The 14,599-nt window shown below is 38.3% G+C and overlaps 3 protein-coding genes and 2 pseudogenes across 6 annotated transcripts; 1 reads left to right on the top strand and 4 right to left on the bottom strand.

The window, feature by feature from the left end:
* Window positions 1-1,923: 1,923 nt before the first annotated feature.
* Window positions 1,924-3,774, top strand: LOC104779810 (putative F-box/FBD/LRR-repeat protein At1g22000; annotated as a pseudogene). Its single transcript, XR_766600.3, has 4 exons — window positions 1,924-2,060; window positions 2,330-3,112; window positions 3,216-3,359; window positions 3,439-3,774. The product of XR_766600.3 is annotated as a putative F-box/FBD/LRR-repeat protein At1g22000 (transcript).
* Window positions 3,775-4,036: 262 nt separating this feature from the next.
* LOC147945353 (putative F-box protein At4g10190 pseudogene) lies at window positions 4,037-5,369 on the bottom strand (annotated as a pseudogene).
* Window positions 5,370-6,707: 1,338 nt separating this feature from the next.
* On the bottom strand, window positions 6,708-9,687 carry LOC104779808 (uncharacterized). Of its 2 annotated transcripts, none has more exons than XM_087509876.1 (8): window positions 9,463-9,687; window positions 8,758-9,192; window positions 8,127-8,675; window positions 7,982-8,043; window positions 7,816-7,887; window positions 7,580-7,682; window positions 7,338-7,475; window positions 6,708-7,247 (listed from the first exon to the last, which is right to left on the bottom strand). In XM_087509876.1, the coding sequence occupies exons 1-8, from the start codon at window positions 9,532-9,534 to the stop codon at window positions 7,044-7,046; spliced, it is 1,635 nt and encodes a 544-aa protein (XP_087366002.1). In that variant the 5' UTR covers window positions 9,535-9,687; the 3' UTR covers window positions 6,708-7,043. The 2 variants fall into 2 exon arrangements, with proteins under 2 accessions (XP_087366002.1, XP_087366003.1); XM_087509877.1 differs by having other exon boundaries at window positions 7,580-7,679; window positions 9,463-9,684.
* Window positions 9,688-10,245: 558 nt separating this feature from the next.
* On the bottom strand, window positions 10,246-11,854 carry LOC104783524 (stemmadenine O-acetyltransferase-like). Its single transcript, XM_087509885.1, has one exon. It carries the CDS (start codon window positions 11,826-11,828, stop codon window positions 10,449-10,451), a length of 1,380 nt encoding a protein of 459 aa, XP_087366011.1. The 5' UTR covers window positions 11,829-11,854; the 3' UTR covers window positions 10,246-10,448.
* Window positions 11,855-12,013: 159 nt separating this feature from the next.
* LOC104779807 (serine/threonine protein phosphatase 2A 55 kDa regulatory subunit B' delta isoform) lies at window positions 12,014-14,571 on the bottom strand. 2 transcript variants are annotated; one of them, XM_087509884.1, is made up of 3 exons: window positions 13,947-14,471; window positions 12,692-13,852; window positions 12,014-12,603 (listed from the first exon to the last, which is right to left on the bottom strand). In XM_087509884.1, exons 2-3 carry the CDS (start codon window positions 13,811-13,813, stop codon window positions 12,283-12,285), a joined length of 1,443 nt encoding a protein of 480 aa, XP_087366010.1. In that variant the 5' UTR covers window positions 13,814-13,852; window positions 13,947-14,471; the 3' UTR covers window positions 12,014-12,282. The 2 variants fall into 2 exon arrangements, with proteins under 2 accessions (XP_087366010.1, XP_087366009.1); XM_087509883.1 differs by having other exon boundaries at window positions 12,692-14,571.
* Between the last annotated feature and the right edge of the window lie 28 nt (window positions 14,572-14,599).

Below are 14,599 nucleotides of genomic sequence, written 5' to 3'. Positions count from 1 at the left end.
AGGCAGAGAAGAGATTTCAGGTAACAAGCACTCAGAGAACACTGGCAATACCACTTCTGGCCATGATATCATATTCTTTTTCCTGATAAAAAAAGCACACTGTTTAGCTAATTGCATTATCGCTGACACTGCAAATTACTAACATCATACATTATTACTGAAACCTTACTGCGAGGTGCTTCATAAAACTTGACGATATATTTATCAGATTCTTGAATCAGTATGTTTCCACCATGAAGAAAGGCTGACAAGGATCTCTCAGCTAGCTTCTCTCTACAGAAACGAGCTAACAGCCTCTCCTTAAAAGTGTTGCCTGCCAGTATAAGGACGGCGATGTATTTCGATATGGAACCAGCTCAAATAATAGTAAAAGAGCTCTCATTGCTAGTTACTGCTCCAAATTCTTAACCAAGAATTGTTATGTGTGACGACAAGGTTCGACTTTTGACTGGGAGATACATTGAATTATGAGCAAGCAACCAATAAGCTTATATACTAAAACATTTTAAAGGCTATAGGGAAACTGATTTTTGTTTCTTCTGCACTTTTTTTTTCCAAATTGGAGCAATCATCCTAGTCCTTCATGATGCAGGTGAAGTGTGTATGGAAACTGCTAAAATTTTCAAGTATTCTAGAAAAGAATATGGAGCAAGTGTGTGTTCTGCAATTTTTGCTATCTCCTGGCTAATGCGATATGGTTGATGCCGAAAGAGATATAAGTAAAACTCAAAGACCTGTTTGGTGCAGCCAGGGGTTTGATCTGCAGGGTAGAAGTAGAGAACAACAGGCTTCCCTTTATACTTTTTGAGGCTCACCGGCTTTCCGTTCTGATCCTTTAACGTGAAGTCTGGTGCAGCCTGTCCCTTGTTAACCTGCTGCCCACAAAACATCACAAAGAGAAAAGTTAAAGAGAGATCAATGATCACATGATGCAGCATCAGCTTAAGTCAAATGTGTGCAACATTTGTGCTCGACACTGATACAATCTTGAGCAGCAGAATGATATTCCTGCAGATGGTAATATCGCTATTTCTCAAACCCGAACACTATCTCTGCAGGAATCGTATATAATCCTTAAAAGTAACTGCATCTACTTGTTCCAAACTTACCTTAGGAACTGGTAAATGAAATGAAGTCACTCCACGTATTTGTATCGGTGTCGAGCACAAATGTTTTAGTTGTAGGGCCTATATATGCATTGAGGACCATATTGACCAATAACAATGTAGATGGTACCGCCCAATCCATCAGTTACCACATCCCTAAATGTGAATGTCCCATCTATTTAGGCATATATAGAATCTTCCTCCCCATCGAAATTGTACTTATATCAACATGAGAATGCACCTGAATATTGAAAGAACAACTCATTATCATTGGTCCGAAACCAGCAAAAATGTTAGTGATGAAATATCTATCTCTTTTTTATTTCTCCGATATAAGACGCTTACGAGATCAATGCTCCGGATATATTAAATTCCTTGTCTAGACGAGGCAAATGTGCAGCTGCCAACTTCTCCCAATGCAGTTGAGTTGAGAAGAAGCCCAAAGGAAGTTGGCAATGAAACTAACTAACACAACCCGCCCATAACTCTGCTTCCCCGCCGCTTCTCTCTCTCTCTCTCTCTCTCTCTCTCTCTCTGCTTCTTTAAATTGGCATCTCCCTCCCTTTAGGATTTCACAAACTCCAACCTTTGGATTTTTGGAGTAGATCTCCGAGAGAACGCGGAGGGCAAAGCTGACTACTTTCTTTTTTTTTTTTTTTTTAATTTTTCCTCTGTTTCTATATATTTTTAAAAAAATTAAAATAACGTTTTGAGGAGAGAGAAAAATGCTGGCTCACATCAAAACGTTATTTTAAACGCAAACGCAAATAGCAGCGTTCTCACCAATGTATTTTCGCCGCCGGCCGGCTTCTCTTGTGTCTCTGTGTAATATCAGAACAGAATCCGTCGCGCTCCTTCTCCTTCTCTTGTGTCTCTGTTTTAACAGGGATTGGCCGCTGATTCGTTAACTTAATAAAGAAAACAAAAGAAGAAAAAAACAATCCTTTTTGTCTTGTAAGCATTCACACTCTCCTAAACCTCCTCTTTAGTATCTTTCTTCCATGAATCGCCTTTTTATGAATGATTTGTACAGTAGTAGTAGGTTGTTGTTTTGTTCAAGTAATTTCTAAAGGTTCAACCTTTATGCTTCGATTATTGTTATTGTTGTTGTTCCATCCCTTATTTGGGTTTCGATTAGTGTTTTCGTTAGAATTTGATGACCAACAGGTTTCAATCCTTTTTTTTTTTTTTTTTGCTTCTTCTTCTTGTTATGTGTTAGCTAGGTGAATGAATGAGAGACATGGAGGAGACTATAAAGATATGTGATTTATCCGACGATTTGCTATTGCGGATCTTAATCCTCGTCCCGGCAAAAGATGCGGTGGCCACTGCCATCTTGTCTAAACGATGGCGTTACATCTGGCAGTTGCTGCCTCACCTCACTTTCGAAGACGAAGACGACCAAGACAGCGAGAGCTTTGGTTGGTTTGTTGACAAGACAATGCAACAACTCCACAAGGCACCGTCACTAATATGCCTCGACGTCGAACTGGGTCCACTATGTCCTGTTGACGTAGATGTAACAAAGTGGGTTGACAAGGCAGTTAACCACAGCGTGAGATTTCGCTCTCCTCTAGACAGGAGAGCCCACAAGCTCATTTCTTTAACTCTGTCCAACCAGACCCTGGTCGATGTTTCTTTCCCGGATGCTAGCCTGCCATCTCTTTTATATCTGAAACTTGTCAAGGTGGTGTACAAAGACGAAGTTTCTCTTGCTAGGCTTTTCTCAAGTTCCCCTGTTCTCCGCGAACTGGATGTTCAACGACGTGATGAGGATGAATCATTGACAAACTTTACCGTCAAAGTGCCTTCATTGAAAGAATTTACTTATGGTAGGTTGAGATGGGGCACTTATAGACCTTATGGTGGTGGATTTAGATGGGAAGGTGGAGAATATGCTTTGCCTTGATGAGGTGTACATCAGCCATGATCCTAACCCTGATGGAAAGTTTCTGAGCTGTCTTTCTTCTGCCAGACTTCTCCGCTTGTATTTATCCGAATCAATGGTTACTATCATAATCTCTCCTTTGTTCCTTCCTTGTTCCTCAATTAAAGTCCTCAAACACTTAATAATAATCTTCTTTAATTTGTTTTTGTTTTTGTTTGCAGGTTGCCTGTTGTAGTAACGCCATTAATTTCTCTCGGCTCATAGATTTAATCTTTGTTACACAAAAGCCAGTACATTGGTTGGAACCTCTTATTTTTATGCTTCAAAACTCCCCTAAACTGAAAATTCTTACGATCGACACCCATGTTAGTGCCCTCACCATCCCTTCCTTCAATCTAAATGAATCAATTTACTAAATAAAACTAATGGTATCAACAATATCAGGGTTATCCCACATGTTCGTGGAACCAGCCGAGTACTATTCCCCAATGCTTATCGTCTCATCTAGAGATTGTTAGGTGGAAAAGATATCAAGGAAAAGAAGAAGATGAGTAACAACTAATAACATACATTCTCGCTAACTCCAAGCGTTTAAAGACAGTCAAGATACATCAGCGACGATCTTCAAGAGTGCCAGAAAAACGAGTTAGAATCTATGCCTAGGATTTCAGCATCATCTCCGCTTCTTTATTTTACCGCTAAAGCCGAGTGTGATTTTTAAGCTGGAGACAATTTTTTATTTACTACAGTCAGTACTGTAGATTATTATTTGGTTATTTACTCCCCAAGTCCCAACTAATACAACAAGCAAGTGTCTATCTTGAAATCCTTTAGAATGGTTCCTTTGAAGAAATCAACAAAGACCATACATTATAGGGAACAGCCAAGCCAAATCCCTATAGATCAACAAGTTGTAGGATCATTCAACATTGACTATCACAGTTGACAAACATAATCAAGTGTCGTCACTGGTCTTGGTGGTTTATATAAACGAAACCAGAGTATAACTTTTTGATGATCAAGACAAATGTATATGCTCTCGTTTGACAAAACAAAACCAACATTACTTATTATTAAATATCACGAAAAACATATGAATAGATAATGCATAAACTGGTGTCACAATATTATTACAAGTCATGTGATTGGTGCTTTCCTTGCGCCTGGCCTAATTAAGAACCTCGTTGGATTTGAGCTAAAGTTGGAACATAACAGACGAGTAAGCATTTAGATCCTGCAACATGATGATCCACTCCCATGTGTTTATCCTTTCCGACAATGTGTAAGAAGCTGTTGGAGTTCTGTTGTTTACCGGGACACAGTAACATGTTATTCTCCCGATCGGCCAAGAAATTCATCCCACTACATAATATAAGAAACTGGCCATAAAAAGATTCTTCCACTGTTAGGAACTTGCTCCATGACATGGCTCCGGTACTCTCAATCTTAGTTGCTATCCATACATCATAGTAAGGAACTCTCATACCTAACAGACAAAGTTTTTGCTCTTGTCTAGTAACTGATAAAGCCATAGAACGATAAGAAAAATCATCAACTCGAAGAGACATACTTTGGAATCCCTCTGTTGAGAAATCAAAACTTAATAAGAAATCCTTTTGTGAGTCTGGAATATGACTGGAGGCAAGCCAGTAAGTATTTCCATTCACAGACATGCCACGATGCTTCAACCAGTGAATGGACCAGTCCCTCGTCTCACCCACAACCCTCCAAGAATCAGAGGTAAAGTCATAGATTTCGTACTCAACTAGGCATTTAGAATAACCATTTCCATGTTGACGCATCCTCAAGATTTTGTACTTGTTGGAGGAGGAGGATTTACCGAGAGCTTAGTAATTATATTTCTGGAAGGAATGATCTACGGGTTTGATCATCCATCTGGTTTCACCTGAACATGGATTCCAAAGCACAAGTCTATCGTCCTCGGTGGTGCATAGCAATAAGTCGTCGCAGTGAAATACTTCGCTTATATGGACTTCAATAGGAGAAGTAGAAAGAGGATCTTTGAGACTTAATTGTCTTGTTACCTTTACAACTTTTTTTTTTTTTACAACGTCTTGAACTCTACGGAGATCAATGCTTGCTACATAAACCCTAAAATCAATCAACATGATGATATGAGACTTGTTCGCAAGTCTCTTATCTTTTTTAATAAGAGCGTTCATTCCTTTTGAGGTACATCGGAATCGTGCCAGATCAGAAGCCTCCGGAAGCCTATAGAGTATCTCTACCAGCAAATCCTCCGGAAGATCTACTATGTTTCTCCTCGTCATCACTAGCTCTTTAAACAGAGAGTTTTCTGCAGATAACTTGGAGATATGATACCGTGCAGCAAAAGTTTCAAATCGGTTGCTCAGATTTAAAACCCTTGTATTCCAGTATGAAAAAACGGAAACCCTAGTAATCTTGTGCTGGGTCTGTGCCTCACCACCGACTCACCTTCTATTGTGAGCTTTCTTCGTCCTAGATTCAGCTCAAAAGTTGGGCTTGTGGGCCTGCAATACTATAAGTAGCCGACGGCAATACTTCTGGCCATGTTATCATATTCTTTCCTGATAGCTGAAAACGCACACTATTTAGCTAATTGCATTATCGCTGACACTGCAAATTACTAAACATCATACATTATTACTGAAACCTTACTGCGAGGTGCTTCACAAAACTTGACTATATATTTATCAGATTCTTGAATAGAAGTTCTCCAGCGTGAAGGTGAGCGAGAATCAGACATTTCAGTTGACCCTTATGATTAAAAGTACTTCCACATGAGATTACTCCAGTGAGTTTTGTTGTAATACAGATCCTGCTGTTTTGTTGTATATTGGATTAAAATTATGATTTGAAGACGACTTCCAATTAATATTTACACGTCCTTGGTTTGACCTGTTTGCTTGTTGCATCTCTTTAACTCTGCAATAGAATTAACCAGTATGTTTCCACCGTGAAGAAAGGCTGACTAGGATCTCTCAGCTAGCTTCTCTCTACTGAAACGAGCTAACAGCCTCTCCTTAAAGTGTTGCCTGCCAGTATAAGGACGGCGATGTATTTCGATACTGAACCAGCTCAAATAATAGTAAAAGAGCTCCAAATTCTTAACCAAGAAATTGTTATGTGTGACGACAAGGTTCGACTTTTTGACTGGGAGATCCCTTAAATATACAGTGAATTATGAGCAAGCAACCAATAAGCTCAACCAGTAGCAGTTGAGCATAAGTTCCAAAACAGGTTGGTCTAACAAAGTAGCTAATTCCAAGAACGAGCTAGTTATTAGCCTAATTGTAGCAAACAATCTATATTATCAATGCAAGATTAGCGAAATGTACCTTGGCGAAGATTGAGCATTTGAGAGAAGATGAAGAGAGTGGAGAGAGATAAGAGGAGTGGGAGAGAGTCTGGAGCCAAAGAAGTTAGATTCTGATGATTTGGTGGGAACTGAGAATTGGGTTTTGGTCACAAGGGTCTTTCTGTGCAAAGTGGTGTGATTACAGAAAGTGAAAGAAGAAGAACAAGCAGCCATTTTTCTTACTCTATTTGGACGTCTCTCACCACTTTGAAGTGCAAAAAAGATGACAGATAGAGAAACATCCCACCACAGTCACAGAGAGAAGATTTTTCTCTCTTCCAGATCACAACACACCAGTCTATACTAAATCAAGAAACAAAACACAATGAGAAAGAACCATTAAAATCGAGAATTAGAACTTGAATTGCTTTCTTTCTTTCAAATATCAATTTATGCAAATGATACAAGATTGAGACTACAGAACTATTGAGTAGGTAGTTTAATGAAGAGTACATAGTTCTACCTATTCTACAAAGCTTCTTGAAGCTTATGTTTTACAATCAGAATCAAGCCACTAGTTACCTATATCATAAGCTTGAGATGAGATTACGAGCTGAAAGGACAAAACTTTGTCGAAATCTTCAACGTGAAAAGCCGAATCTCTGCTATTATCGTCAAGGGTGTTTCATATAAGCTGTTGAAGAAATTGTTAACTGGGTTTTGTCTCTGATGTGTATGTACCTTAGTGCTACAGGATATTAGGAGACAAATTTTCTTGAGTTTTGATCTTTGTCAGCGATTTGGAGGAGGGATGAATCTTGGAACTTTTGACCTTCTCTATTACTGCTTTTCTGGTGTTTATGGTCTTCGTTGAGGAAGCTTTATGAGTTTGAACTGTACCTGAAGTTTGGCTCCTTGGGAATCTTGGTGAAGTCATGCTTGTCAGTGGTACCTGCTCATGATTATAAATAGTGTCATACATCAAAGCTTCAGTACCCAAAATTATGACAAGTTGAGTCTTATAACAAGGTTTTTAGTTTACCTGAAAACAACCAACTTGTGGGTTCTTCTTGTGTTCTTCAGATGCTAAGTGAGTGTTTTGATTTGCCTTGAAGCCACAAAACAGTTGCCCTTTTTCAGCATCCTCTTTCTTGTTCTTTTCTTCTAGCTTCTTGAAGAACTAACAGATACAGACACAGCAAAGGAGAGCTTTGTTAAACTATTGTTCTACATAAGTCCTCTGATCTGAAACAGAAATAAAAAGGGGGTGTTCTATTGTTCTACCTCTTTCCTCCTTTCAGCCCTTTCATCACTTCGGAAGACGAAGGGAGAAGATACAGTGACAGACTTTGCTTTGGTTCTGCTTTGAATTAAAAGATTTTCACTGCTGCAATACATTAGATAAAAACATCCCATCTTATTTCACCATAAATCAAAGAACCAACACAAACACTTTCCATAAATCACCTCAAGCCATTGCAGTAAGTAATATAAGATAGTTAATTACTTCAACTACTAACCTATCAGAAGGTTGTCTTTGCACATTGTTGGGTATTTTGCATGAAACTGAACTCCCTACATATATGTTTTTCCTGTATTAAGAAACCATGTTAATCAAAGGGTTGAGTTAGGAAGTAATTATAGCACGCAGCGATGAATGTTACTAAAAATGGTTGGATCAGTAACCTCTTGTTTTCTGATAGCTGGTTGTTGAGAGGAGGACATTGGGGTAACGTGACAGCAGAAGCCTGCAGTATATGTAAGAGTCAGTCCCAGCATCTATACTTAGGAAATACACAATGTAATGAAGAAACTTGGGAAGAAAAATTACACTGGTTGAACATTTTGCAGCTTTAGAACCTTCTTTGGATGTTCGAGGCAAAGGTCTTTTGCGGCTTTTTAAAGCTCCCGTTGGTTCGTTTCCACTGTTTTTAGCGTTTGATGAAGTTGTTTCCTGTGTATTGGAGTTTCTTGCCAGTCTTTTTGGGACTGTTATGGTCGTCGGACGAGCAGAAGAAGCAAAGTTGAGTGACATATGAACAGTATTTGGACCTGATCTCTTCTTCTTGTCTGCTTTCCCTGCACTCTTAGCCATAGTACTGCTTCTAGAACCGTTTTGGGGCATCTGGACAATTTTTTTCTCGGTATTACCAGAAGGAGCACAGCTTATTGACATGTGAACAGGTTCAGGAGGGGATTTGCTTTGGTTCTTGGATACACTAATTGACGTTTTACTACCCGAGGATGACTCTTTTCTAGTGTTCTTAACTGAATCATCCAGTCCTATAACAAGGAAAGGTTCCAGTTTCGAACTCGTAATGCAGACTTTCGATCCGGAAGAACTAGAACGTCTTTCTTTGCTCAACAAAGTAGAATCCTCCTGAAAATCCCATAGACGTTTAGAGAGATACAAAACATGAAGTTGCAATGTGATAAAAAAAAATTGAATTTTGATGCATTACCTCATCAAGAGCATTGTCTTCAGGAACAATCACTGACTTCAAGTTCTCCACTTCACCAGTTTGAACAACAGAAACAACCTCAGCACTAGACACGTCTCCATGCCTAACTTCATCCATGGCCGTACCATTACTCACCACTACTTCTGAATCAACAAGAATATCTTTGAGTACTTCACATACAATCTCATCTTCTTTCGTATTAACCTTTACTTCTTCGATCTGCTTCGTCTGTGTTACTCTCCCAGCAGCTCGGTTCTTGAAATGAGCTTCAAAGAAAGCCTTCTTCTGAGCTACAGAACCAGGTTTAGTAAACCTCTCAACCTCTTCCAAGTAACGGTTCTGAGTAAAAGCAGACCACTTCTCCCACGACAGAGTCTCATTCGCAAATCTACCAAACGATACTGATTCCGTAAGCACACGACCAGAAGGAACCACCTGCGAAACCATAAGAAGAAAAACAAATCTCAAATCCTCTTCGCAGAATACTTCAGATCTATCAAACAACACTCTACACTAGCAAAATCAATGTCTAATCAAACCCTAAATCCAAGATTGTATCTTTTTCACTAGCAAAATCAATGTCTAGAACTAGAATCAAACCCTAAATCCAAGATTGTATCTTTTCAAATAAATTCCGAATCTTGAATCTAGTATGAAAAAAAGAATCGAGTACGGAAAAATCAAAACTTTATTTAAGAAACTGACCTGGTTGGTTTCATGAGATGAGAACTCTGCAGGCTGCGAGAAAGATCTCACAAGACAGACTGATTCTCCCATCTTTTGTTATCTCGAGATCCAAAAAAAACCCTAATTTTATGCCCAAATCTGAGAAACTTTAAACTAAAATCTTTATTAGCTTCTGTCGTCGGCTGCTGCAAATCTCAAAAGTAGGTTCGAACTCAATGCTTATGGATTTAAACTTTCCCCAACGGCCACTTCCATTTTTTATTACGTCATATATAGGAAATTTTGTATCTAATAGTGGAATTATATGTTTTGTGTTTTGTCAACAATGGAATAATATAATTGTCAGATTACATTTTCTCTTTTTTCTGTGGATTGTGAATTCATTTTTTCCATTAAAACAAAATTAGCTAATAATAAATACTAATATTTGCCTTTCAATATTAATTATGAGAGTGTACTCCAAAGTTAAAATTTTATTTTTAGTTGTAAATTATTCAAATTATAGAAGTTATAAAATAATAAATACTTTTAGAGAACCTGCTTAATTATTCAGTGTTTTTTTGGAATTCTTGTATTTCTCTCTTTTTTTACAAAAATATTAGTTAGTAATAAACACTAATATTTGCCTTTTAGTATTAAGTTAAGAAGCCTGTGTGCTCCAAGTTAGTGCTAAATTAATCAATTATATAAAATACTAAAAATTGTCTTTATGAAAATATATGACAAGATCTCTTGGTCATGTATATATATTTTCTAACAGAATATAATGACTTCTGAATTTAGTATTATATCATAAAGTGATTTTTTTATGTGAGATGAATATTTTATTTTCTTTTTTATAATATTTTCATCTCCTTGACTATTTTTATAATTACATCACCAGATTTTTTGCCCGTTACTTGAATTTCATCCTTTTCAGTGGCCTCCCCCAACGGCTAGTCAAAATTGAACCAACCAATTTCAACAAACATATATCCGGTTTAGCTTAATAAACCGGTTTATAATCAGAGAACATGGAGAAAAGGTTGGATCACACTAGGATTCAGAGAAACGAAATGGAGCAATTCTCTATCTTGTTCGAAAAGCTTCATCTCTTGTTCATTCAGATTCACCCAAGCTTCAATCCCACCAGCTTCTTTCGTATCAAGAAGCGTCACGATGTTCTTCTGTCTTACCGAAGGTATCCCAACCCAAACCGGTTTTCCCCAACCGAAATCGGTTTCGTACAAACCGAATCTACAAGCACTAGAGAAGATGTAGAAATCGAAATCTCCACTTGCAATCATATCTCCTGCTTCTCTCTGGTAGCTACAAATGATCTCTGTTGCATTTGGGTTTCCTACAAGCTTCGGTACATGGTTTTCTCGAAACCTCTGTTTCGCATTTCGTAATTTCGAAACCAAAGTTTGAAGCTTTGTCTGGTTTACTCCTTCCTCTGCTTTTGCTGCAAAGTAGCTCACGAGATTCCCAACTGAGTTCTCTGTGAATGGTGGCGAGACGCGAGAGCGTAGACTAGCTGAGTTTGCCAGAATCGATGGTTTCGATGTTCCTGAAACTGTTCTTGTAGCTTTCATTGCAGTTTTCCATATAAGAGCTGACACAGCTTCGACTCTTGTGGGTTGTTTCACTTCAAAGCTTGAAGCTTTCGCTTGCAAAGATTGAATACTCGAAGAATCGAATACGAATCTCTTCGAAAGAGTCTGATTCATCATGATCTCTGGCTCAATCACAGGTGCAGGGGAAGTCTCAGAGAAGTTTCCAGGTGGGAAGATCTTAACCGTGTCGAATACGGGAGATCCAACGGTTTTGATCGACCCTCGAGACGAGATTGCAGCCCAAGTCTTCATGAACAAACCGATAGAAGTCGCGTCAGCGAACTTATGTGAGATACAAACTCCTATAGCCATGCTTCCACATTCAAAGAAACTCGCTTGAGCAAGAAGCAGTTTGGTTCTTGTCTCTATGGAATCAACTGATGTTGGAATCAGCTGTTGCAAGTTGTCTGATGAAGGCTCTTGCAGGAGACTCGAAAGCGGTGAATTGACTTCTGCTTCGAGGAAATCAGCGCCAGAGTTGTTACAATCGATGCTTACGTTGCCTTTGAGCCGTCCAGCAAGAGGGTAGAAATGAGTTAAAGTCTCAGACAACGACTTCTTGAGCTTCTGTAATTGCTCTGTTGGTTTGATTCTGTTGTTGTTACCTGAATAGAAGAAAACCATTGGGCCGAAGATCGTTGGACCGAGCTGTTCTAGAAGAGAGAGTTTAAACTTCTTTAAGTGGTTTGGAGTTGGAGAAGATGGTTTGATGATATCTCGGGAGACTACATCGACTATCATCGAGGAGTTCTGGTGAAACCTCCTGGAGATAAACCGACCAAGAGTCATCGCAGAAAGATTTGCTTCTGTTTCTTTGTTAGAAGAAGAAGCCTGTTGTAACAGAACATTTAACAGAGAAATCTAAAGATTCTTGCAGGTAAATGCCAATAGATCCTCTACACACTATAGGACAAAACTTTTGTTCCATATTGGGATCAATATTAATATTGGAGTGACTAAGTGACTTCAGCGAATAGAAAATTCGTTTTTTTCATAACAAGATGTTTGTTTACATGACCGAAGTATACAAGATAAATCAAGAACTGAAAGAGGACAACAACACTTGGCTAAAACCTCACACTGTTTAACTGAATTAAACTAGTCTTGAAGACGAAACAAGAGACTTTGAAGCAAGCAAAAGCAAAGTAAATGTATATACCTTTAAGGTGTAAAGAAAACAAAACAAAACAATAAACCGATTGTTGCAGGCTGCAGCATCGCTTAAAAGTGCAGAAAAAAACTCTTACTTCGCCATTGATGTGTGTCCTTTTGAAGCAACAATCTCCTCTAGCTGTCTCCAGGTTTCTCCATTCTTCTTCTTAGTATCTTCTGCTTTTTGCTGATCTTCTTGGAACTTGCACAAACATTCTTCGAATAAGTCTGGATTTGTATCGGACAAAACCTTGAGAACATTCTCGGTCAAGTTCTTCACAGCCTGATTCCAATGGCTGCTACCGTTTTTCTCCAAAGCAGGAAACACTATCGGTAAAATGATTCTGCTGTTTTGTCTCACCAAATTAGTGACATGATCATTGTTCCATAAGTATAAAGCCCGTTCCGCTACCTAAACACACAAACAGTTGATTTTTCATGAACAATTCAAAAGAATCTAACAAATCAGGTAAGTGTACCTAATAAACTTTTAATTTTACCTGAAAGTGAGAACTGCTTAAGCACTGAGCAATTTGGCGAGAGAGCGGAATCATACACCGTTCAAACTCTGTTAATTGAGTTGCTTCTAATATCTCCTCCAATTCATTCAAGAACATGATTTCTTTAGAGCTATTAGTAACAGGCCAGTACTTCAACATCCCTCTAATAACTGTATCCGCGAGCTTACAATCTTTCTCAACAAACTGTATAACGCAGTAAGAAAGCTGTTGATGGTAATTTGGTAAGCATTTCAGTTTGTGTAGAGGAATTAAGACACGAGTGAGGAAGAGCTTGTGTTCTTCCTTGAGCGGTAAAGCAAATCCGTTGATGATAGATCCTAAAACTTCAAGAAACTCGGCGATTCCTGAGTGCTTCCCAGTCTCGAATATAAAATCATACAAGATGTTGTTCATAGTTTTCCTAATGAACGGTCGATGAACCATAAACCTCCCGTAGATCCGGTGAAGTATAGTTTTCAGATACTCTCTCTCCCTCGGATCTTCAGAATCAAACAAATCCAATAGCTTGAGAACGAATGTATGATCTATGTATTTCTTGGATATCTTGGGGTCTGTGTTGGGAGATGCAACGATTCTTAGAAGGAACTCATAAACAATCTGCAAGTGAGGCCAAGAAGGATTCAGAGATCCTTCTTCTTCTTCCAAATCCAATGCTTCTGGAGTTTTGTTCTTCCACTGCCGATGAGGATTACTAAAGAGATTGGCCGAAATCATCTTTGTACCTTCTTGAATAACTGATTCAGTAAACTTGCCATTCCCTGAAGAGATAACATAATCCACAACTTCAAGAAGTGTTTGCCTTTTGATCTCTTTCTCCTTGAGGTTCTGTTGAGGCTCCACGGCGAAATCAAACACTACACAGCAAAGTCTAAGCTTCTTAAGAAACAGTTCTTGCTTCTCAGAGATTGAAACATCTCTCAACCTTGGCAACACATCAAAAGAAACACAATCAGTGTTATCTCCGTTTGATGATGATCTCTGACTCAAAGCTTCATCACCTCCTCCTTGATTGTTGTTGTTATCTGCAGTTTGGGATTCACCATTATCCCAAAACTTAGCAGAAGGTTTCTTTGGAAGCTTCCCAAGTATCTGCTTAAACATCTTCGATCTATTTAGTCAACTTCCTCCTCAGATCGGATTCTTTAGCTCTCCAAAAGCAAAAATAAAATTAGATCTCAGAAACTCAAAATCCGAATTGAAGAAAGATGCTGAACTACTCCTAAGATCATCTCACCACGCATAAGAACAACTCTTGTGAACATAATAATAATCTTGAGCTTATTACTAGATCTCAGAGATTATGAATCATCCAGACAAAGCAAAAAAGACGAAAAGCAGACAAAACCATGACCCAGAAGCAAATAAAGGTTGTAACTTTATATCATGAATCGTCGTTTCTGGACCCAGAAAAGCAAAGATCTAGACTTGAAGAATCATATAAAGAAAGAAAGAAAGAAAAAAAAAAAGCAAACTTGGGTTTGACCCAAGTAATCTAAACAACCGAACTACAAAGACAGAATAAGAAGAAGAAGAAGAAAGAGTTTAGCTTTTCATAGCTATTGCTTCGTTGGCATATAGATTAGAGAGAAGAGAGAGAATGGATAAAGATTAGACTGAGTAGAAGAGAGAGAAAGAGAGGATGGTGACTGAGAGAAGACCCTAAGACCAGAGAAATTTTTTTCACTAACCGCACAAACAAGGAAAGGAACAACGTCTCGACAGTGCTTTTTAGTAAGTCATAACTCATTACCAAAATGGCAAAAATGTATCAACAACATTAAAGATTCAAATCCTTTAGTTGTGGAGTTCGTAACCAAATCCACAAACCCCAAAATTTGGTCTTTAAAAGCAATTTTAGTGGATAATTAACAAAATGTTCCTTTTGTT

This window comes from Camelina sativa, chromosome 4, assembly GCF_030686135.1.
Source record: "Camelina sativa cultivar CO46 ecotype springtype chromosome 4, ASM3068613v1".
NCBI classification, from domain to species: Eukaryota; Viridiplantae; Streptophyta; class Magnoliopsida; order Brassicales; family Brassicaceae; genus Camelina; species Camelina sativa.
The sequence above is the reverse complement of the archived record's forward strand: the minus strand, read 5'-3'. Positions and strand labels throughout refer to the sequence as shown.